The sequence below is a fragment of the Eucalyptus grandis genome, chromosome 7, assembly GCF_016545825.1.
Source record: "Eucalyptus grandis isolate ANBG69807.140 chromosome 7, ASM1654582v1, whole genome shotgun sequence".
NCBI classification, from domain to species: domain Eukaryota; kingdom Viridiplantae; phylum Streptophyta; class Magnoliopsida; order Myrtales; family Myrtaceae; genus Eucalyptus; species Eucalyptus grandis.
This window is the reverse complement of record NC_052618.1, coordinates 24,949,423-24,974,751: the sequence shown is the minus strand read 5'-3', so window position 1 is coordinate 24,974,751 and position 25,329 is coordinate 24,949,423. Positions and strand designations below refer to the sequence as shown.

General features: G+C 42.7%; 1 protein-coding gene across 1 annotated transcript; it reads right to left on the bottom strand.

Moving 5' to 3' along the window:
• Positions 1-11,387: 11,387 nt before the first annotated feature.
• Positions 11,388-12,754, bottom strand: LOC120295999 (uncharacterized mitochondrial protein AtMg00860-like). Its single transcript, XM_039317645.1, has 2 exons — positions 12,564-12,754; positions 11,388-11,781 (listed from the first exon to the last, which is right to left on the bottom strand). The coding sequence occupies exons 1-2, from the start codon at positions 12,752-12,754 to the stop codon at positions 11,388-11,390; spliced, it is 585 nt and encodes a 194-aa protein (XP_039173579.1).
• Positions 12,755-25,329: the final 12,575 nt, after the last annotated feature.

Genomic DNA, 25,329 nt, shown 5'->3' with positions numbered 1-25,329 from the left:
TGTTTGACGATACGATAGTGCAGGAAATTCTAGCCACACCCATCGGCTTACCTGACGAAGACGACAAACTAGTATGGATGCCCACGAACACAGGAGAATATTCAGTAAGGAGTGGTTATTCCATGTTCAGAAAAGTCTCAGTTATAGCACACGACAAACAAGCAACTTCGTCTTATCAAGCCAGCCTTGATCTCTGGAAAAACCTATGGCAGTCCTCAATCCCGCCCAGAATAAAAAATTTTCTCTGGAATGCGTGCAATAATGCCCTAGCTACAATGGAAAACTTGCACCATCGCAACATCGTACCTTCTCCGTTATGCCCCCTCTGCAAGCAGGAAGTAGAAACGCTTGAGCACACTTTTCTCCTCTGCCCATGGACCGCCAATGTCTGGAATTCAGCCCCCTGCACCTACAGATCTCCAGAGTTGGCCTCACACGATTTGAAGAATGGATCTGCAGCATACAACAAACGCCAGTCATCTCGGGTAAATTTAACCTAATAGCGGGGGTTTTATGGAGCATTTGGAAGGAAAGAAATCGATTCATCTTCAATCAGCAAAATCCGAAGCCATAATCAACAATCGCCAGAGCAACAGCGTTCACAGAAAGCTACAGCGCTTTAAATGGAGAAAAGAACAGCAAGCAAAACCCTGAAAACTTATCTGAATCTTGGCTCCCACCTCCTCCAGGAACGATCTGTATAAACATAGACGCAGCATATGAGCCAGATCCGGAGAGCAACACAGCACCCACCGAGAGAGGAGAACTTCCCCGACACCATGCTGCCATCGCATGTGTATGTCGCGATTCCGAGGCCTCGTCGTGGATGGCTTTGCGGCCGTCGCTGCTGCATCGGCTCTTCGGGCGAGCGATCGCCATGGACGAAACCAACCTTCATCGAGAGTCGCAGCTTTCTCTCTCCTCAAGTATAGTCTAACTGTTTATCTCTTGTGCACGCGTTGAAGACTTCAACTGAACTGACTTGGGAACTCCATCCGATCGTGAGCCGGGCCCAGGCAAAACTTGATCACCTTCCGGGCCTATCCCTGGCCCATTGTAATAGGAGCACAAACCGCACTACGGACTGGATAGCGAAGGCCTGCCGAAACAACTCCCTTCCTTCGAACTGGATTTTTAATCCACCCCCTGCTCTATTCGATCTATTATGTAATGATGCTATGACTGTTTTCTTTCATCATCCAAAATAGTAAATCGTCTGATGCTGTTTTGATGCTCCAAAAAAAAAAAACTTAACAGGGGATGTCTCAAACACTAAGTGGATATTTGTGACTGATTCAACTATAGGATCCAAGACTTCTAGGACTTCCATCTGTGTGGTCGACGCTGATGGATCACACAATTTATTACTTAGGAGGGATTAGATTCATGGCAACCGATGCGTACCATCGACTTTTCATCAAATGCTAACATTTTGGAATGATGATAAGGTAGAATATGTTAGAGCAAATACTAAGCCGCAGGTGGCCTAGTCACAAACAACAATGGGATGCCAAGGGGCAATGGAGGATAATATCTATGTAAGCAAGCCTCCACTGGTAGATCCTAATAGTATTGCATTGTGCCGTTTTGACAAAGAGACGGTTGAATGGGTTCCAATGAATTAGCTGGCGGAGCAGTTTGATAAAGTTATATATGGAGAACCTTATATTATCAAGAGACCTCGTTAGGAGGTACTCGGTCTATAGGGCCGAACTAGCAAAGCAGAATGCCAAAGCTATTGAGGGAATTTTAGATTTCGAAGATTCGCCTATCAAGGATGATGATAAGGTGATCAAAGCTCAAGACCTACTAGAAGAAGTTAATCGTGGCATTAAAACCGATTGACACCCAATTTATGTAAGTGCCTTACTAGATAATGAATTCAAAGTTTGATTAGTAGACTTGTTAAGGAAATACAAAAATTGCTTTGCTTGGGACTATCATGAATTTCCCGGATTGGGTAGAGATGTCATTGAGCATCGATTGCCAATTAAAAGGGGTTTTAGACCATATAAATAGCCCCCAAGACGATTTATGCCAGAAGTCATGCAAAAAGTCAAAGAAGAAATTGAAAGATTGCTTGTGATTGGCTTTATAAGAACAACATGGTATGTTGAGTGGCTGTCAAATATTGTCTCGATGAAAAAGAAGAATATGAAGCTCAAGGTGTGCATAAATTTCGCGATTTGAATGCAGCTACACCCAAAGATGAATATCAGATGCCAATGGCTGAACGCTTGTTGACTCAACTTCTGGTAATGAGATTATGTTACTTATGGATGGACATTCAAGCTATAATTAGATATTTAGAGCGGAAGAGAATGTTCATAAGACCGCATTGAGATGTCCAAGAGCAATTGACACATTCGAGTGGTTAGTCATGCCTTTTGGATTAAAGAATATGGGCACCACATACCAGAGGGCCATGAATTTCATTTTCCATGACATGGTTGCTGACTTCATGGAAGTTTGTATTGATATCATCGTTAAATCAAACCGGGTAAGTCACTTGCTTTATTTAGAGCGGGCTTTTGTTAGGATACAAAAGTATAACTTAAAGATTAATCCTTTGAAATATGCTTTTAGAGTTAAAGTTAGTAATTTCCTAGGATTCTTAGTTAACCAAAGAGGTATTAAAATAGATAAAAATAAGGCTAAGGCACTTCTAGAGTTGACGCCACTGACTACCAAAAGACAACTTCAAATGATATTAGAAAAAATAAATTTCTTGCGTCGATTTATTGCGAACCTGTCAGGAAAGGTCGACGTATTGAAGCTTAAGAATTAAGCGTCAACAGGCATTCGATCAGATAAAAGCATATCTATATAACCTTCCAATTTTGATGCCATCCAAGGTGGGTAAACCATTTAAACTATATTTGTCGGTCATCGATACTACAATTGAATGTTTGCTGGTACAAGGAAATGATGAGGGGAAACAGCAAGCAATTTATTATTTAAGTCAAACGTTGAATGGTGTAGAGACAAGATACATTGCTGTTGAGAAGTTGTGGTGTTGTTACTAAGTTACGTCATTATATGCTGCCGACCACGGTACATGCAATATGTAAAACAGACATGATCAAGTACATGTTAACTTGACCAATAATAAAGGTTGAATTACTAAGTGGGCATTTACACTCTTCGAAATTAACTTAGTTTACGTCCTACTTAAGGCAGTTAAAGGGCAACTAGTAACATATTTTATTACGGAGTATCTAGGCATCTAAGTTTAAAATCATTTAGAAGGGTGTGTCCAGTAGTTCCTTGGACATTGTCCTTTGATGGATTGAATGTAATTGGGTCAATAGGAGCTTGAGTTTTGATAGTTTCTCCCCATAGACATAGGTCTAAAATGATATTTAAGCTGGATTTCAATTACTCGAATAACCAAGCTGAATATGAGACATTAATTATTGCCTTAAATGTCACGCCACGAACCCCGGGCATGCACCCATCCCTCAGCAGTCGACCCAAAATTTGAAACCTTCCTAGGACACATCGCCGACCCATTCGTTTTATGCACATGCGGAAGCAAACTCATAAACCCAGACAACAATCAAACATGGGATAGAAAAGCAGGACAACCAATTTTCACAAAACACGCTTTATAAACATATTGGGTTTATATACATGAGTCTATATCTAAAAGAAGCTACCAAGCTAACTCTACCCTGGACCCTACCTGCTTAGGATCTGGGTCCACTACGACACCATCAGGGATGTCGATGTCTAGAGGGTCAGCTACTTCTACTTCGGGCTCTTTAGCCTCAGGCCCCTGATTCGCCGTGATATCTGCCAAAATATCGGCATCCACAATGGGGTCAAGCACCTCCTCATACTTAGTATCGACGGTAGGTCCATCAGAACCATCCAAAGGGCCCTCCCGAACCCCGTCAGGCCCATAACGGAACCACGCTTTGAAGCGATGAGGTACTAAATGAGGTAGGCCCTTATCGACCCAAATGGTAGTCACCACGAGCTCACGGGTCCAAAGGGTCCTGTGGATGGGGAGTATAGTACGCTTGGTCTCTGCCTCCCGTGGCCACACAAAACAGACGTGGCGCACCTCCATCTAAGGAGCTAAAAAATTTTAAACCATGATGGGTAAGACAAAGTCTCAGCGAGTCAATGCCCTAAACTTCAATTAGGATGAGAATTTACCTAGAGGCAACCTAAACATGCACCATGTAGGACTTACCTTGCCTCAGCACCTCCTCGCACATTGGTACATTTCATATATCATATGCATACAATAAATGCATTTAATAATTGAAACACCTCATATCATTGATCAATTATCACAAGGGTCCTGATTATAAGGCCAAATCATTATGACACGTCACATTCCGTGCCACATAATTTCGTCCCATAATCAGGCGCGGCTATTTCAATTGCTCAAGCGTGTTCCAATTATTTACGACCCAACGGTCACGACCAACTCATCAGTCGGCGGTCATCCGACATAACCGGGCATCGTCCCACTTCATCGGGCACATCAACGTCTACATCTAGATGGCACTCCCGAAGAAGCATCGGCCCAGCCTCCACTACGACCGACATCCGTTGTCAAGGGCATTCCCGAAGGAGCATCGCCTCCTCGACTTTTATCAAGTGACAGGTTCAGATAGGGATCACACTCACATCCATGTTCGGCCAAGAACATCGTGCTTTGCACTCAAATACTTCCATTTCAAATAATGGAATTGGACAATTTTCTTCGTATTAAAAATATCCGGTAAAATAATTGTGCGTGGTCACACAGTCAAATTAATCCACAAAACATGATACTCTCCCATTTAAAAATTCCACGATTTTATATAGTACATAAAATATTTTTGGCGTCAAAACCCGACACATGGTATTTTTCTAATTAAATACCATAAAATCATATTTTTGCAATAATAATTCAAAAATCATCACCAAGCACCCAATTGCATAATTTAGCACTCAATTGCACAAACCAATGCAACCACGACGATCGGGGTAACATTCTACAAACCGGCTATTCGGTATAATTTACGCTAATTAAAAATTAATTAAATAAATTACAAATTATGTAAATTAAACTACTTAATTGATCTACACAAGCTAACCGGGCTAATCTACTTAAGCTAATTAAAGTAATTTACTAAGCTAACTACATTATCTAATTAAACTAACTAAATACCCTAACTAACCAATTGGCCTAACCAACTAATCCTAACTAACCTAGTTACATGAACTAACTACCATTAATCCTTAATTAACTTAAACTAATCCTACTAAGTGTAATGAACCCCTTAATTAGAGATTAGGATGCTAACTCACCATATTAGCGAGCAAATGGGTTCACAGTGACAACGGCGCGATGGCAATGAGATCCTAGGCCTACGGGGTTTCCAACGGAGGACGGAGGGCTGGAAGAGGCTAAAAAAGCCTTGCAAGCTCACAGCTTGAGCTGTGAGTTCAGTTCTACGAAGGGGCTGAATCGGCGGGCTGGCGGAACTAAACGAGCAAGGCGGCGACGGGGACGAGTAGCTGGATGAGCTAGGGCTGGTGGCGGACCAGCCGGACGGAGGTGCATCTTAGACAGCAGTGATGGGCGACTCTAGTTACCGGCTGGACCTAGACACCGTGGACACGGGCTGGTCGGCTTGGGGACAAGCTTACGGCTAGGCTCGACCGGCAGCTGGAGCTGGTGGGGTTGTTGGCGCGAGGAGACTACGACGGTGGAGTGGCGAGCGTGTGGGTGGCTGGTTGTATTGGCTTGGCTCTTAGTTGAAGAAGCAGAAGTAGGTTCGGTCCAAAGGGTGTCGCACAAGAGGAATGAAGGAAAGGGGGAGGGGACAAGGGGGACAAGGGGCCTTAGAAGTCCACCTTGTGGCCAATGGGCTTGCACTTGAAATATATTCTACTTTAGTGCTTTCCCCTAAGGTCTTCAGCCACCATTTTGTCAAGGAAAGCACCAATGACTAATTTCTTCACACTTTCCTCACAAGCAAACCCAAATTGAAGGCCAAAATAGCCCTTTGCAGCAGCCCTGCGAATTTCTCTCTAATTTCTTCTCAATTCTCCACAATCAACTCCAATTTGATGGCCAAAATTGCTGAGGAGGTTGCCAATGCCCATTTCAACAATTTCCTTCACAAACTAATTCATTTTGAAGGCCAAAAAGTCCATTAATTTTGCCAATCCGAATTTCTTTGGTTTAATTATGCCAAATTCAATTTTTCTGCCAAAATTCCGGGCTCGACGGAATTTCTTCAAAAGATGAAACGAGGTCCTAAAAATAAATCATGACATGCTCGAACGTTCGATTCTCGAAACCGAGTTCAATTTTGTGGTTAAAATCAACCGAATGCGATTTTAGTGCGACCCAACCTACAGGGTAGCTTTTAGGGATTTTAGCACGTTTGACCCATGGTTGATAATTTTCAATCCACGTTTGTGCATTTTCGACTCGTCGGTGACGCTCGGTTGTTGTAAAAATCTCAATGTTTCAATTATGGGTACTAGGTACAAAATCGACAGAAAATTGGATTAGTGCCGTTTGATGCGAATTTAGCAATCATGTAGAATCACCCACAATTTAATTACACCATTCGATCAAATCGACCTATATCTGATCACTAATTGATTATGATGGTGTCGTATTGACCCTTGCCAATTATCACGGTTGAGCAGTCGATTTTTGATCAAATTCTCAAGTTTGTTGCGTTCATATCCCTTAACGGCTTCACCTGATAGATTAGTTAACTCGTGAGTGATTAGCTCAGAAAAAAAGTGTTGCAACCTAAATTTTGGGTGCACTACCTAAGATTATGCTAATGAACTACTAAATCTAAACTTAGTTCGGGCTCTCCCAAACTCATACCAATTCGCGACTTAGGTTCAAATATTTATCATACAAAAGATTATTAGCTAGGAGTCGCTACTAATCAGCTTATGGTAGGTCGATTAGACACCTAAGTAAAATAATGAGAGGATTATTTTACTCCTACGAACTAGAGACTTTGGATACAGGAACTTGGTTATACTAGACTTTTCTAATGCCCCTTCGGTACCTTTCCCTTTTAATTTTAAAAAAATGTTTTGCAAGCAACTTGAATTGATTTTGATTTACTTCCCTAACATGTGAGGTGATCATATGGGTGCGCAAACCACCAATTTAACATCCAAGAAAAGTAATGAATAAATTACATGACTTACCTCATAACAACGAAAACATCTGTAGTGTTAGATTAGAATTTACATCGACAATCCTACATATGATTTTTAATTAACACGCAATTACTTTTTTTTTGTTTTCACTTATTTAATGAGAATCATGCTTTATGCAATGCATGCTACTAATTTAACATGAAATGATATGACATTGCAATATGACCTAAGCTATATGATGAAAGTGAATTATTTTGTGTTTTCTTAATAAGCATGCAATCTATCCTAGAGAATGAAATTAATCTATTCTAAGACAATTTTTTGGTATTTTTCATGAAATTCGAAATTAGAAAAATGTGAAAATTATCTATGCAGGTTAAGATATCATCTAATTTGTATTAGGAATTAGGTTAAGCCAAATCCTAATTTAAACTAGAACATTATCTTAACTAAGTAATCCTAAAATGCAACCTATCTCAAAGAAATTATCTAAACCTATAATTAATTAAAAAAATAAAACATGCAATCTTATCATAACATACAATGACGTGCAAAGAATGCCCTAATTTTAGTTTTTCTCTTTTCTTTTCTTATGAAATTCGAAATTAAATTTGACACATAATTAAATGTGTAACCTAAAAAAAACTAGCATCCTAAGTTTTTTTTTTTTTTTTTTTTGGTTGAAAAATTGAAATAAATTTCTTATTCTAAATATGCAAGATAACCCTAAAACAAGCAAAGAACCTAATCTAACTCAGATTTTTTTTTGGATTTTTTTTTATGAAAACAAAATCAATTCAAATAACACTACGGCACATCCAGCAAGATAAGATCAATATTCATAAATTGACAAATCATATCTCATGCATGAGATCGGATTGGCCAATTTTAAACAAAATCACGAACCGTATTTCGAGCGTGAGATCGGACTGGCGATTTTTTCGTGCAATTGCAAGTCATATTTCAGGCATGAAATCGGACTATCAATCGTGTGCACATTGTGAAATTAGGGAATAGTCCCTAAATTTTAAAAAAAGCTTTTCGGGAAACTCTGGATAAGATGCATCATTCAAAGATTTGAATTTAATCGCAATATCAATGAATTAAGTAAGGAAATTACCAAATTAAATTTGGATAATATCTTTACCTATTTCATAATATCGCTACCGAATTTGGACTCATCACATGAGGGGACCAACGATGGCTCGTGGTGGATGATTCACGATGATATCCAACTGAGGAGGGACTACTTTGCGATGGTTGCGGCAGCTCGCTAAATTGGACTGAAATCGTCGCAACGAACTACTCAACAAATCTGGGAAAATCAATGGAGCGGGCTGGACTTGCACCAGGTGGTGTCTGCGATTAATGGAGATTGTGGCTGTGTGTGGCAGTGCATTAAACATATAATAACCACATCACGAAAGTGAAGCCATGGGAAAACCAGAAAACTCTTCTCTTATTTTCAGGTGTTCCCATGGGCATCATATGTGCCCCTTTTACGTGACTATAGAGAAAGAAAAGTGGAATTTTTATTGAGAATTAATAACTCCCTTGATAGCTTGATGATCTCCTCGGTTTGGTCTCAGTGCGGCAGCAGCTTCATCGATAGGGAATCCGTGGTGGTGTCATGTGCGGACCAACGATGGCACTCTAATTACGGGCTGCTCGTCAAAGCCTGCTAGTCCAGTACTTCTCGGCCAGGGAAGGAACAACTCACTGTGGGGACTTCTCGATGGAGGCCTGGTGCCCGCTGGACAAGCTCGGCACAGCAGTTACACGCTGGCTGCGTTCGCTTCTTGTTTTTGTATTGACAGAGCACCACAAGTTCGCTACCTTGCTTCAGCGAACCCGGACAAAATTGGAAGAAAACAAATTCACCGTTTCAAACCCTTCAAGTTTGCGTGGGTTTTTCAACTACAGGATCTTCCCTCCCCCTCTTCTCATATTTTGACTTTTAAAATCCCCACGATCAGATTGGAAGAATGACTGCAGGCGTTGGTATTTGGTTGAGTTATCACGTTGGGAAGACGACGGGCGCAGCCCGCTGGGCACGCTGGGAATTTACAGGAAATCACCAAAGAATTAAATGCCGCTGGTGAGGGGGTTGCGTGGACGAGCTGGAGGTCTGCGGTTTTGGATTCACTTGCGATTCGCTTCGTGATACTCGCTGAGTTGGAACAAAACCAAATATACCCGAAGCTTGCTGGCCACCGGAGGAATGCTGAGCTTAGACGCAGCTCCGGGAATGGCTCTGGAGATCCATGGATGCTGGGTTTGTCAGTGAAGGTGGATACGCGACCCACGGCCGAGAGGGGTTAGAACGGTGGACGAAGGGCTCAAGAAGAGACCCCTTTCCCCTCGTCTCTTTCGTCTTTGTCCCTTCTGTCTCCCTTCAAAATTGAGTGTTCCCTTTAATGGTGAACGTTTCTCTCTGTATTTTCCTTCCTTCCTCTGTGTCGCTCTCTCCTCTCTATTTTCTCTCTCACCTTCTTATGGCCGTGTATGTCAATTGTGTGGCCTCCACCCCCCTCCCTTCTGTAGTGTAGCAACCTATTTACCAAGGACTAGGGTTTTATTTTCTTCTTCAAATCAACATGAAGATCTTCTCGAATGCAATATTTCTTTTCGTTATCTCCTCTAGATTTCCTTTGCAAAAATGAATATTCTCCACCAATTTTATCACATATTAAAGATTCAGAATTGCAACAGGATTTCTTCAGATCTCAAATCTTGCAAAAATTAGCTCATAATATCTCTTCGAGGATTTTGAAAAATTCACCGTCATATCACTGAAAATATCAAATCTCTATTTCTCACAAAAATAATTTTCGGTCATAAAAAAAAAAAAAAGGCTTGGGCCAATTCGCTCTCTTCGTGGACTTAGTTCAACCTGTCAATTTAAAGCTCAGAACTATAAATTCGAATCCATCTGTCACCAGTCCAATGCAAATACAAATAAAAAAGAAATGCCCCTAAAACTATATGCTATGCAATTTAATTCTTCTTTTTTAGGGGTTAAAAATTAATCCCTAATTTTTTTAATGTAATAAATAAATAACTGGGTTGCCAAAATTTAAGTGTCGACAAAAAGGACCATAGGCGCGTCGACGATAAGCCCATTTCATATAATTAGGATGGGGTCGAAAGTTCAGGATGTCACAACTCTTCCTCTCTTATAAAAATCTTATCCTCATTTAAACCATTACAATTCTTCTTCAAAAAGGTGGGGGTATTGACGTCTCATCGAGTCTTCACTTTCCCATGTTGCTCGTTTTGTTCATATTCGTTCCAAAATTTGAAAGGGACCGACGTACCTAGGGCTCAACTTGCCTTTCTTGCCGAAGCGCAAAGTACCCCTTATCGGTGACACCTTGAGAAATATGTGTTCACCAACTTAGAATTCCAATGGTCTTCACCGCTTATCTAGATAACTTTTCTAACGACTTTGAGCAGTCTTTAGTCTTTCTCGAATAACCTTGACGGCGTCTACTAACTGTTGAACCAACGTAGGGTCAGTAAATTTACGCTCTCCGAATTCATCCAAACAAACTGGAGTTCTGCATCGTCAAGTACACACAATCTTCCATGAAACTTTAGTATCCCATCTTCAGAAATCTAAAAGTCATCCTTTCTCTTTTTTTGCATCAACCTGTAGGATTTTTTTGGATCTTAGGATCTGTCAACTGCAACGTCTTTATTCTTATATGCACTTCCAGTTCAATTCTGAGGGTGGCCATAAGACTTGAAAGGTGGCCTACCTCAACTTTGAAAACTGAATCTCAAGCTCCTTCGAGTAGGGTCCATTCCTTAACCATCATCTGTGCAATTGAAGACTTTCGACTCAACGCATCTGCAACTTTATTAGCTTTTCCAGAATGATACAAGATATCGTAGCCATAGTCCTTGAGAAGTTCCATCCAACAACGGTGTCTCATGTTCAACTCCTTCTGAGAGAATAAGTACTTGAGACTCTAATGATCTATAAAGATCTGGAACCTTTCTTCACACAAGTAGTGTCTCCAAATCTTTAGAGCGAAGATAATTGCTGCGAGTTCCAAGTCATGCGTCAGATAATTCAACTTATGAGACCTCAACTGATGGGATGCGTATGCAACAACTCTGTCATGTTGCATTAAAATGCAACCCAGTCCTCTAAACGATGCATCACTATATATCTCATATCCTCTAGGTCCAGACGGAATAGTCAACATGGGTGCGGTAGTCAGTTTATGCTTAAGCTCTTAAAAACTACGCTTGCACTTATCTGTCCATATGAACTTTTCTTCCTTCTTTAGTAGTCGAGTTAGAGGCATGGCTATTGCTGAAAATCCTTCCACGAATCGTCTATAATAACCGGCTAATCCCAAGAAACTTCTGATCTCTGTCACTCTCATTGGTCTCAGCCAGTTAATCATTGCTTCGATCTTAGTCGAGTCCATGGAAATCCCTTCACCAGAAATCACGTGACCTAGGAAAGCTACACAACTTAGCCAAAACTCGCACTTAGTAAAATTAGCGTTCAGTCCATGATCTCGCAGAGTCTGAAGCACTGTCCTTAAATGCCTTTCGTGCTTCTCAGGACTTCTTGAGTACACCCGGATGTCGTTGATGAACACTATCACGAATTGATCCAACCTTGAATACACAATTCATCAAATCCATAAAAGCAGCTGGGGCATTGGTTAAACCAAACGGCATTACTGTAAAATTCATAATGGTGGTAACGTGTACGAAACGCTGTCTTCAGTATATCTTCTTTCCCGATCCTTAGTTGATGGTAAACTATCCTCAGGTCGATCTTGAAAAATATCGACGCTCCCTGTAACTTGTCAAACAAGTCATCAATCCTCGGTAGCGGGTACTTGTTCTTGATCATCACTTGGTTGAGTTGCCGATAGTCGATGCAAAGACGCAATGAACAATCTTTCTTCCTCATGAACAGGACTGGTGCGCCCCAAGGTGATGCACTAGGGCGTATAAATCCTTTATCCAACAACTCCTACATCTGCACCTTCAGTTTATTTAATTCAGACAACGCCATACAGTAAGGAGCCTTAGAGATTGGTTCCATCCCGGGGGCCAACTCAATCACAAACTCAATATCCCTTTCTAGGGGCAAACCAGGTAATTCCTTAGGAAACACATCTGAAAACTCTTATACCACAACAATGTCCTCCATCTTTGGCTCCTCAATAGTCATATCCACAACAGTCACCAAATAGCATCGGCAACCTACCTCTAATAAACGGGTTGCCTTAAGCGACGAGATTAAGGTAATCGAGGGTCCTCCTCGACTTCTAATAATCTCAAAACTTTCACTCGCTAACGGGTTAAACTGAATCGCTTTATGATAACAGTCTACAGTAGCTTCTTGCTTGGTGAGCCAATCCATGCCAATAATAACATCAAAATCATACATGGCTAAGATAATCAAATCTATGACCACGTATTGCTCAGCAATAAATGAATGCGTGGCTTCAGGGTCAAATAAAGCATAAGCAACATGGTCGTTCAATGAGACCATACCTGTGACCACGTCTGGTGAGTTCTCTACCTGCCGTCGAGTGACAGCATACACCCTTCCTTGTGCTGGAGGCTTGTTCATCATGCCCTGTGGTGCGTTCTATGGTGCGTTCCCTCGGTTCTGTCCCATTGACAATAGCGGCGACTATGATCCCATCGGCCTGCGTGGACAATCCTTAACTTGGTGGCCCTGCTGGCCACATCCAAAACAAGCACCCGTTCTGGTGAAACACGGGGCTGATCCATGTCGTCTTCCGCAAAACAACACACACCACTCTGGTTAGATGCTGACTTCCCAATCCTACCCTTCCTATTGGGCAAAATGGGATATCTTCCTCCAGTCATTGACTTCTTCCCAAACCGATTACCATCCCGGTTAGACCCGAATCGCGACCCAAATGCGGCGGCTCGTTCATTCAAGTTCCTCTCTATCAATTGCGCCCTCCCATATAGTTCTAATCCTTCAGATCAAATAGCACCAACAAATCTTTCAACTCCGGTTGGAGGCCATCCCTGAACCTCCTCACTTTGTCCACTGGATCTTCTACCAATCTCAGTGCGTACTGGGACAGCTCGGCGAACTTCGCCTTGTACTGGCCTACTAACATTAAACCCTGACGAAGGCGCTAGAATTCTATTATCTTCTGCTCTCTTGCATTGTTTAAGAAATACTTCCCATTAAAAACTTCAATGAAGGCGTTCCACACCAGGACCACGCCTTCTAGAAACACTCTTCCTCTAGTGGCGCTCCACCAAGTGCTTGCATTTCCTTATAACTGGTAGATCGTAAGTACTACCTTATCTTCCTCCAAACACCTCAGTAGCGCAAAGGCCTTTTTCAATTCTTGGATCCATAGGGTTGCAGCCTCGGGATCACCTACTCCAGAAATTGCTTTACGAGCTTATGCATCGGTCTCTCCTCGATCATATTCCCAGGCTAGGCTTTGATAGGTGCGGCAGTGGTAGCATCATTGGTAGCAGTAGTGGCGGCGGTGGCAACTTGATTCTGAACTTGCTGCCCCATCAGATTTCCCAAACTCTCGAGCGCCAAACGATCCCATCAATTCTAGGATCGCTAGGTGCTACTACACCAGTACCGGCCGACGGTGGTACTTGCTCTCTCACGCTAGCCTGAGCTGGCGCTATTCCTCGGGTATCGACCCTAGTCGGCGTCTTACCCCGAGACACGGACGCAACTGCCCTAGTCCTAGAAGTCCTCTGCTCCTGATCACTCATACTGAAAACTCTTTATAGAACCTGCTTTCTAATTCCACACAGAATTAGAAAATTGAGCGACCCACACAAAACAATCTACCAATCAGTTAATCAATCACAAGCGTTAGCATAAAGAAAAGGTCTTTTCTAATAATTATCCCATAACACATCGCACCTTATCACTCCAGACACTAACCAGCTCTGATACCACTTCGGGTAGGGATGTCACGCCCCAAACCTTAGGCACGCGCCCATCCCTTGATGGTTGACTAAAATTTGCGACGTTCCTAGGATGTGTCACCAACCCATTTGTTTTATGCACATGCGGAAGCGAACTCATTAACCCTAGACAACAATCAAACATGGGATAGAAAAGCAGGACAATCAATTTTCACAAAACACGCTTTATAAACATATCAGGTTTATATACAGGAGTCTATATCCAAAAGAAACTACCAAGCTAACTCTACCCCGGACCCTACCTGCTTAAGATCTGGGTCCACTACTACATCATCAGGGATGTCAATGTCTAGAGGGTCAGTTACCTCTACTCCGGGCTCTTCAACCTCGGCCCCTAATTCTCTATGATATCTGCCAAAATATCGGCATCCATAATGGGGTCAAGCACCTCATCAAACTCGGTATCGACGGTAGGTCCATCAAAACCATCCAAGGGGCCTTCCTGAACCCCGTCAGGCTTGTAATGGAACCACGCTTTGAAGTGATGAGGTACCAAGTGAGGTAGGTCCTCATCGACCCAAATGGTAGTCACCACAAGCTCACGGGTTCAGGGGATCCTGTGGATGTGGAGTACGGTACACTTGGTCTCCGCCTCCTGTGGCCACCCAAAATGGACATGGTGCACCTCCATCTAAGGACCTAAAAAATTTTAAACCACAACGAGGTGAGACAAAGTCTTAGCAAGTCAATGCCCTAAACCCCGATTAGGACGAGAATTCACCTAGAGGCAGCCTAAACATGCACCATATAAGACTTACCTCACTTCAACACCTCCCTGCACATTAGTACATCTCATATATCATATGCATACATTAAATGCATTCAATAACTGGAACACCTCATATCGTTCATCAATTATCACAGGGGTCCCGTTTATAAGGCCAAATCGTTATGACACATCCCATTTCGTGCCACACAATTTCGTCCCATAATCAAGCGCGGCTATCTTAATCGCTCAAGCGTGTTCCAAATATTTACGACCCAACGGCCATAGCCAACTCATTAGTCGACGGTCATCTGGCATAACTAGGCGTCGTTCCGCCTCATCGGGCACAGCAACGTCTACATGTAGACGGCATTCCAGAAGGAGCATCGGCCCAACCTCCACTACGACCGGCATCCGTTGTCAAGGGCATTCTCGAATGAGCATCACATCCCTGACTTTCATCGGGTGACGGGTTCCAATAGCAATCACATGCACATCCATGTTCGACCAAGAATATCGTACTTTGCACTCAAATACTTCCATTTCAAATAATGGACTTGGCTAATTTTCTTCGTATTAAAAATACCAAGTAAAATAATTGTGTGTGGTCACACAGTCAAATCGATTCACAAAACATGATACTCTCCCATTTAAAAATTCCATGATTTTATATAGTACTTAAAATATTTTTGGCATCAAAACCCGATACCTAGTATTTTTCTAATTAAACCATAAAATCATATTTTTGCAATAATAATTCAAAAATCATCACCAAGCACCCAATTGCATAATTTAGCACTCAATTGCACAAACCAATGCAACCACGATGATCAGCGAAAAATTCTACAAACCGGCTATCCTGGTATAATTAATGCTAATTAAAAATTAATTAAATAAATTGCAAATTAATTAAATTAAACTACTTAATTAATCTAGATAAGCTATTTGGGCTAATCTACTTAAGCTAATTAAACTAATTGACTAAGCTAACTACATTATCTAATTAAACTAACTAAATACCGTAACTGACCACCTAACTAACTAATTGGCCTAACCAACTAATCCTAACTAACCTAGTTACATGAACTAACTATCACTAATCCTTACTTAACTTAAACTAATCCTATCAAGTGTAGTTAATCCCCTAATCAGAGATTAGGATTCTAACTCACCAGATTAGTGAGCAAATGGGTTCATGGTGATGGCGGCGCGACGGTGGCGAGATCCGGGCCTACGACGTCTCCAATGGAGGGCCGGAAGAGGCTGAAAAAGCCATGTGACCTCACAGCTTGAGTTGTTACTTCGGTTCTGCGAAGGGGTTGAATCGGTAGGCTGGCGGAATTGGACGAGGGCAAGTGGCGACAGGGACAAGCAGCCAAATGAGTTGGGGCCGGTGGCGGACCAGCTGGATGGTGGCGCAGCTCAAATGGCAGCGACAGGTAGCTCTGGTCGCAAGCTGAACTTGGACACGACAGGCGCGGGCTAGTCAACTCAAGGATGGGCTCACGGCTGGGCTCGACTAGCAGCTGGAGCTAGTCGAGTTGCTAGCGCGAGGAGACGGTAGCAATGAAGTGGCGGGCGTGCGGGTGGCTGGCTATACTAGCTTGGCTCTTGGTTGCAGCAAGGAAATGGAGTGAAAATGGAGAAGATGATGCAAACAGAAGCAGGTTCGGTCCAGGGAGGTGTCACAGAAGAGGAATGAGGGAAAGGGGGACAAGGGGCCTTAGAAGTCCACCTTGTGGCCAATGGGCTTGTACTTGAAATATTTTCTACTTGAGTGCTTTCCCTAAGGTCTTCAGCTACCATTGTGTCAAGGCAAGTACCAATGGCTAATTTCTTCACATTTTCCTCACAAACAAATCAAATTGAAGGCCAAATTAGCCCATTGCAGCAGCCCTGCGAATTTCCCTCTAATTTCTTCTTAATTCTCTACAATTGACTCCAATTTGATGGCCAAAATTGATGAGGAGGTTGCCCATACCAATTTCCACAATTTCCTTCACAAACTAATTTATTTTGAAAGCCAAGAAGACCCTTAATTTTGCCAATCCGAATTTCCTTGATTTAATTTTGCCAAAGTGAATTTTTCCGCCAAAATTCCTAGCTCGATGGAATTTCTTCAAAAGATGAGATGAGGTCCTAAAAATAAATCGCGACATGCTCAAATGTTTGATTCACGAAACCGAGTTCAATTTTGTGGTTAAAATCAACCGGGCGCGATTTTAGTGAAACCCAATCTATCAGGTAGCTTTTAGGGATTTTAGTGCGTTTGACCCGTGGTTGATAACTTTCAATCCATGTTTGTGTATCTTCGACTTATCGGCGATGCTCGATTGTCGTAAAAATCTCAAGGTTTCAATTACAGGTACCGAGTATAGAATCGACAAAAAATTGGATTAGTGCCATTCGACGCGAATTTTGCCATCATGTGGAATCACGAACAATTTAATTACGTCATCCATCGAATCGACCTATATCCAATCACTAATCAATTATGATGGTGCCATATTGATTTTTGCCAATTATCACGGTCAAGCAATCGATTTATGATTGAATTCTCAAGCTTGTCACGTTCATATCCTTTAACAGCTTCACTTGATAAATCAGTTAACTCGTGAGTGATCAGCTCAGAGAAAAAGGACCATAGGCGCATTGACGATAAACCCATTTCATATAATCGGGATGGGGTAGAAAATTCAAGATATCAAAACTATTACGCGTCAAACCTCGAGCAATTGCACATCCCTCGGTGGTCGATGAAAATGCGACGACCTAGGACGCATCACAGACCCATTCATTTTATTGCACATGCAAAAGCATATAAACAATCTCCAAACAACACAGATATGGGATAGAAAAACAAGATACGAATTTTCATAAAACACTTCTATAAACAAACTAATCTCTCTGCAAAAAGATTGGCTTTCAAAAAGATGCTATCCTACAACCTACTAGTCAGACACATTTGCCGATCCTTCGAACTCCACCTCCACAGGCTCCAAGGGCTTCGGGTCCTCTACAACCCCTTTAGGAGGGTCAGTTGCACCCTCGTCTAGAGCAATGTTGATCGCAATGGCGGGGATATCAAAACTCTGAAGGGGACCTTCCTTATACCCATTGAGCCCATGGCGAAATCACGTCCTGAATCGATGAGGTACCCTCTAAGGTAGGCCCTCATCGACCTAGATAATGGTCACAACAAGTTCATGGATCCGGTGACTCCCAGGGAGAGGGACGTCTATACTCCACTCAGTAACCCCCCTTCCCCCTGAGGTTGTTCAAAACGAACCGGAGGAACCACCAAGTTGAACTTGAAAATGTTAAGCCCATGACGGGGTGAGACAACGTTACAGCAAGTCTACTCCCTAAACCCCGATTGGGAAGGAAATACGCCTAGAGACAGTCTAACCACACATCACAGAAGATTCACCTCACCTCAGTTCCTCCTTACACGTCAGTATGGTTCATATAACAGATATGTGCAGTAATCACACTCAACAATTGGAGCACATCACTTCATATCTCAATCAATTGCAGGGGTCCCCATTATAAGGTCAAATTGTTATAACATGTCCCATACTGTGCCACACAATTATGTCCCACAATCAGGCACGGTTAAAACACTCATTCACGTGTTCCAATTTTTATCACGACCTAACGGACACAGCCTACTCGATGTTCAGCGGTCTTCTGGTGTAACCAGGCATCATCTCACCCCATTGAGCATGGTAACGTCTACACTAGATGGCAATCCCGAAGGAGCATCAGTCCAAAATCTATTACGACCGGTATCCGTTCTCTAGGGGCATCCCATATAGGGCCAATGTCCACCCGACGCACATTGGGGACGGGTTCTCAACCATCACACGATCATTCAATTTTGAGCAAGGACACCGTGCATTGCACTCAAATATCTCAATTAAGATAATGCGCTTGGCCTATTTTCTTCGTATTAAAAACACCCGGTGAAAATAATCGTGTGTGGATACATGGTTAGATTGAACCTTAAAAATTATATCATTCCTTTTAAAATCTCACTTTTTTATATAGTATTTAAAAACATTTTTGGTGTCAAAACCCGACACTCAGTATTTTCTAATTAAATACCAAAATTTCACAATTTTGAAATAATAACTGAAAATCAACAATCACCACTCAATTGCACAAATTATCATTCAATTGCATAAACTAATCACACCACAACAATCAACACGAAATTCCGGCCACGGGCTATCTCGACATAATTTTCGGAAAATATTAAATATATAAATAAATTGCAAAATTAATTAAATAAATACAATTTAATCCAATAAATACTGACTTAGGCCTAAAACACTAATTTAATAACTTAAATGCGCCTAGGAAAATAATGCACCATGCTCAATAAATAATACAATCTAATTAACCCTTAACTAATCTAATCTAACCTCCTAATTAGCCTAACTAACTAACTAAATTACTAATTAATCTAAACTAACCACCTAAGCTATACTTAAGCTAATCCACTTAGCCCATAGATAATTAACCTCCTAAGCAAGGTTTAGTGAGTAAACTCACAGGATTAGCGAGCTAGTGAGTTCATGGCGACAGCGACGCCAAGGCGAGCGAGACACAAGCTTGGAGTGACGCCAAGGAAGGCCGAGAAAGGCCCAAAAAAGGCCCACGAAGCCTCACGGTCCAGCTGGAACTTCGGTTCTGTCCAAAGCCTAAAGGAGCTGGCCGAGCGACTCGGTTGGCGCGGAAACAGCAAGGCGGGACCAAGCGGCTTAGACGGGCGGCAGAGGTGCTCGACGGCAACGAATGGTGGCTAGAACAGCTCCGGAGGACGGCGACAGTGGCCAGGGCATGACACGAGTAGGCACGGGATGCGAGCAAGAGGCGGAATCAGTGGCTTGGATGCGTGGGCTCAAGCGCTCACGAGCGTGCGGATGGCAATAGTGGTGGCTCGACTTGTTGACTGCTGCAAGGGCTTGGCTTCCTCTGGTTCACTGCTTGGTTTTTCTTCCTCAAGATAGCAACAAAGGAGGAAGATGAAGTAAGGAAGAAGAAGATGGCTGCTACTAGCTTGAGGAGGGGACAAAGGCCACCAAAGTCCACAGCCCTCACCTCAACCATTCCCCCAATCTTCCCCAACAAGCCTCCCAAGATGCTGAATGTTGCACCCTCCTTGGCCTAGGAATTTTGCAACATTTGCCTTCAATTTCAACTCAAATTCTCTTCAATTAAATCCAATTGGTGCCCAAAAATTCTAGCCAAGGTATCCACATTAAATTCATGATTTTCCTCATCAATGGATCCATCTTGAACGCCAAAAATCCGCCCAAAAATAGCCCTCTTAATTTCCCGGTCCAAAATAGCTCGACTTTGAATTTTCGCCAAAAAGTTGGGTTTGCAGAAAAATCTTCGGAGGATGAGTTGACGTTCCTAAATGGATTGTGACATGATGGAACTTTTAATTTCTAAAATTGGGTTCAATTTCGCGGTTAATTTCAATCGGATGCGATTTTAGCGTGACCTAACCCACCGAGTAGCTTTTAGGAATTTTTAGCGCATTTGACCCGTGGGTGATTATTTTTGAGCCACATTGTACATCTGCGACACATTGGTGACTCTCAGTTGTCGTGAAAATCTCGAGGTTTTAAATATGGGTACGGGGTATAGAAATGATAAAAAATCGGTTTAATGCTGTTGACAGAAATTTTGCAATTAGGTTGGAATCACCCAAACTCTAGCCACATACCTCTATTGAATAGATCTATCTCTGATCTCTGATCGATTTTGACGGTGCTGTATTAACCCTTGCAGATTAGCACCTTTGAGAAGTCGGTTTCTGGTCGAATTCTCATGTTTATTGCGTTTAGATTCCTTAACGGCTTTGCCCTATAGACTAGTTATCCCGTGAGTGATCAGCTCAGGAAAAAGAATTATATGCGCGTCAATGAAAAGCCCAATTCATTTAATCGAAAAAAGACTCAGAAAATCAAGATGTCACAGCTCTTCCCCTCTTATAAAAATTTCATCCTCGAATTTTAAACAATTACAAATCCTAAACAAAAAGGTGGGGGTATTGTCGCCTCATCGAGTCTTCACTTTCCCAGGTTGCTCTTTTTGTGTCGTGGTGTTGCCAAACCACTTTGACTAATGAGATTGTCTTGGTGCGCAAAATCTGCTCCTTCCAATCTACAATCTGAACCGGTCTCTCCATGTATGACACTCTGTCGCCCACATCTGATTCTTCAAAATTCAGCATGTAGGTCAGGTCAAGCTCATACTTTCTCAACATCGACATGTGGAAGACGTCATGCACTTGCACCAACCTCGGTGGGGATGCGAGACGATACGCTAAAGTCCCTACCTTTCCAAAATTTCAAAGGGACCTACGTACCTTGGACTTAGCTTCCCTTTTTTGACGAAGTGTGAATTACCCTTCATCAGTGACACCTTTAGAAAGACGTGCTCACAAACTTGGAATTCCAATGGTCTTCGACGCTTGTTAGCATAGCTCTTTTGACAACTCTGAACGATTTTTAATCTGTCTCTGATAACGGCAACTGCATCCATTGATTACTGAACCAACTCCAGGCTTGTGATCTTCCATTCTCCGACTTCATCTTAACACACTAGCATTCTACACGCTCTGCCATATAACGCTTCAAAGGGTGCCATCTGAATGCTCTGCTAGTAGCTGTTGTTGTAGGCAAACTCGACAAGATGAAGCTGTTCCTCCTAACTTCCCCTGAAATCCAACACGTAAGCTCGCAACATGCCTTTGAGGTTTTGAATCGTTCTCTTAGGGGGTGCATGATAACCAAAATTTATGTTCCAGAAACAATTTTTCTATTCCAAACCTGTTTCCGGAATAGAAACTGTCCGATAAACCTATTCCGTTTTTCTATTTCTGGAATAGATTTGTATTCCAGAAATTGATTTGAAACAGAAATCAGAAGTGGAAAATTTCTACTTTTGATTTTTGAAAGAGAAATCAGAAATAATTTCTCCCACAAAACTCTCTAAACCTTAATTTCGGTGACTCCTCCCTCATCTCCTCTACGACGTCTCTGCCTCCTCCTCCTCCTCCGCCTCTCCTCATCTCCTCGAGACATCGTCTTCTCCACTGGACGCTCGGATCGTCTCCTTCACTAGACGCTCTCTGCCTCTCCTCATCTCATCGACGTCTGCTCGTGAATCTGCCCCCTCGCCGCGACCCACTATCCTTGCTTGTCGTTTGAGGACCCTCGGCAACAGATCTCGCATCTACACCCTCGCCGCTCGTTCCCCTGCGACCCCCGAAGCCCTGCTGCGGCGGATCTCGAGCACCGACGCCTAAGCCACTCTTGCTCTGTTTCGTCTCACCAAAAACTGCCATCGCCCTGCGACCTCAGCAACGCTGCACACCCTCTCCTCATCCAGCGATGAGCTACTCGAGAATCCGCTCCCTCGCCTCATCCAGAAGCCCTCTACAGCAGATCCCGAGCACCAACGCCTGAGCCGCTCCTGCTCTGCTCCGTCTCACCAGAAGCCGCTACCGCCCTGCGACCTCAGCAACGCCGCGCGATGCCCTCTCCTCATCCAGCGACGAGCTCCTCACGAATCCGCCCCCTCGCCTCATCTTGAAGCCCTCTACAATAAACGCCTAAGTTGCTCCTGCTCTGCTTCATCTCACCAGAAGCTGCCACTGCCCCATGACCTCAGCAACATTGCGCAACGCCCTCTCCTTATCTAGCGACGAGCTGCTCATGAACGCCCCCTCGCCTCATCTAGAAGCCCTCTGTAGCAGACACTTGAGCCGCTCTTGCTCTGCTCCATCTCACCAGAAGCTGCCACCACCTCGCGACCTCAACAATGCCGCGCGATGCCCTATCCTTTTCATCCACATAGTGCAAGTTTTGGAACTTGGCCCCCTCCTCTTCAAACTGCCCAATTGAGTCTCTCTTCGGTTCTGCCTTCCTGGGTCAATCTGTAAACAGCTCGAGTTCGTCCAACGAGGCCCAGGACCACGAAGTGCGCAAAGAAGCAGAACTACCCATCTCCTCCCTTCTCTGGTTCGTGTGCTTTTTTGCGTATGAATCTTAGGATTGGAACTGGGTTTGCTGCATGTGGATATGAATAAGAGATTGGAGTTGGGTTTTCTACTTGTGGGTATGAATAAGAGATGGGTAGATTCGCTTGTCTTTGAATTTTCTTGGTTGTTGTCGCTTTTTGAGGATGAAAAGACGATGGGAAATCAAGCAGGCATTGACCGGTGGTGGCGAATGCTCTATTACTACATGTCTAGTTTTGGGTTGCTTTTAGTTTTCCTCGTGAGGTCGAATCGTGACAGAGAAGTTGTTGGAATTGGTTGTGATCCTGCGAAACGGGTGTGATTAGTCCCAAACACTTTTGGCTTTGGTGTGAAGATGTGGGATTCTCATGGTTCTGCTGTTACCCTTATGCTGATTTCCCCCTCCCCCGTAAGAAGATGTCCCCTTCTCTTGGTCATTCGCAACTTTGTGCGGAAAAGCCACTCCCTTTGCTTTCGATTCCATAAATCTGCAGCTCCGCTCCTCCTCCTCTTCCTCCTCCTCCAAATTGCTTCTCCACGGTCATAATGCCGGGATACCTCGCCATGCTGCAGTAGCGGTGCCTGCTCAGTGATTGGGCAGACAACATTATCTCATCAATGAAGGGTTATCATTGTTTTAGTTTCCATGAAATTTATCTAGTGCTATGCATATGCCTAATGATTGTTTTTAATCATTGTAATCTAGCTTCTGTGACCAAAGCTGTCTCTTGTTTCTTCTGGTGTTTTGGATGCATTAATTCATATGCATTGTTAAATTGCCCTTATATAGACTATTCGGATCCCGATCCCCTACATCGACCTTTAATTGTGATTGATGTCTATGGCTTCTGAGTTTTCATTTGGAAACTCTGTGCATTCACTTTTTTTTGAATCTGTCCCCTTGCCTCATCCAAAAGCCCTTTGCAGTAGATCCCAAGCATCGACGCCTAAGCCGCTCCTACTCTGCTCCGTCTCACCAGAAGCTGCCACCACCCCGCGACCTCAGGAACACCGTCCAATGCCCTCTCCTCATCTCCTCGACGTCGTCTCCTCCACTGGTTAGCTCTACCTCTCCCTCATCTCTCCCTCATTTGCAAATTCTAGGGCCAACTGGATTAAATGCTGCAGTTTTATATGAGTGTATGCATAACTCAACATCTTTGAACTAGGAACGTATATTTGAAACTTCTGTGTAGGATTTTTTTAACGAAACTTTTGTGTGGCTATTGTATTTTGTTATATTTATGTGATGGATTATTTGACATCTTTATATAGAGATTTCAAGTCTGGCTCTTTAGAATGCCAATGATATAGGCGAATGGATTAATTTTTAGTGGGAATGTTCACTGCTGGTTATTATGAGCAAATAGATGGGGCATTGGTTGGTGGGAATGTTTCTTTTGCTTGTAATATATGGTTGCTTGTAAAATTTTATATGAGGATGATTCTCTTTTAATTTTCTTTGTGCATTTTGTTTTATTGATAGTCATAGAACATTGTATTGATGTGATATCAACATCAAAGTCTATGCTGTTGAACTGGTACACCAATTGATATGGCTCATTTGATGCTCAACTAGTTAAGGTTAAATGGCTTCCCACAAAGAGGTTTGTATGGCAAAGTGGACTGAGCCTTTGACCAATGAGCTTGTAAGTTTGTTGGTAACATAGGTAACAAAGGGAAATCGCATCATTTCTACCTACAACAAAACAAGATGGAATAACATACCTGCCGAAATCAATAAACGGACGGAACTCCACTTTAGTATAATTTAGTTGAAGAACAGGGTCAACAAACTGAAGAAACAGTATAGTAGTTTCAAGAAACTTTTATCACAATCTGGATTTGGATGAGATGATATAAACAATAAGGTTGCTATGGAAGATCAAAGTGTGGGAGTCTCACATCAAGGTATCAATTTACCAGGGTCATTTTGTTCATATTGTATTGCAAGCTTTGATTATGTTGCTAACATCTGTCATTATTGTATAAATTCCAGAATAATAGCGAATGGGCTAAATTCAAAAATGATGGGCTTCCTCAGTATCCTGATTTGTGTATCGTGTTTAGTGATACATATGCTACTGGGGAGTATACAGCAGGAAATGCAGAAGAAGTGGTAGTGTCCTCGGAGAGAGATGACAATGGTGGTGACGATGGTGATGGTGGTAGTGGTTATGCAGTAGGTGATCCAGAGGAATTTGATGAACAACATATTGATGAGGAGGTCTTCATACCTGATACGACTACTACCTCAAATCATAAGAAACACAAACAAGATAGGACTCCAAATTCTAAGAGTAGGAGGAAGTGTAACAGATATGATGTTAGTGACACCTGCAAAGCCATTCAAGAAATGATTAAAATCAGGACTGCTCAATCAACAAGTGGCTCTATGACCTCGGATGCCCCATCAGCGTAGACCCCTACTCCACGGCGGCCGTGGTTGCCGTCCTAA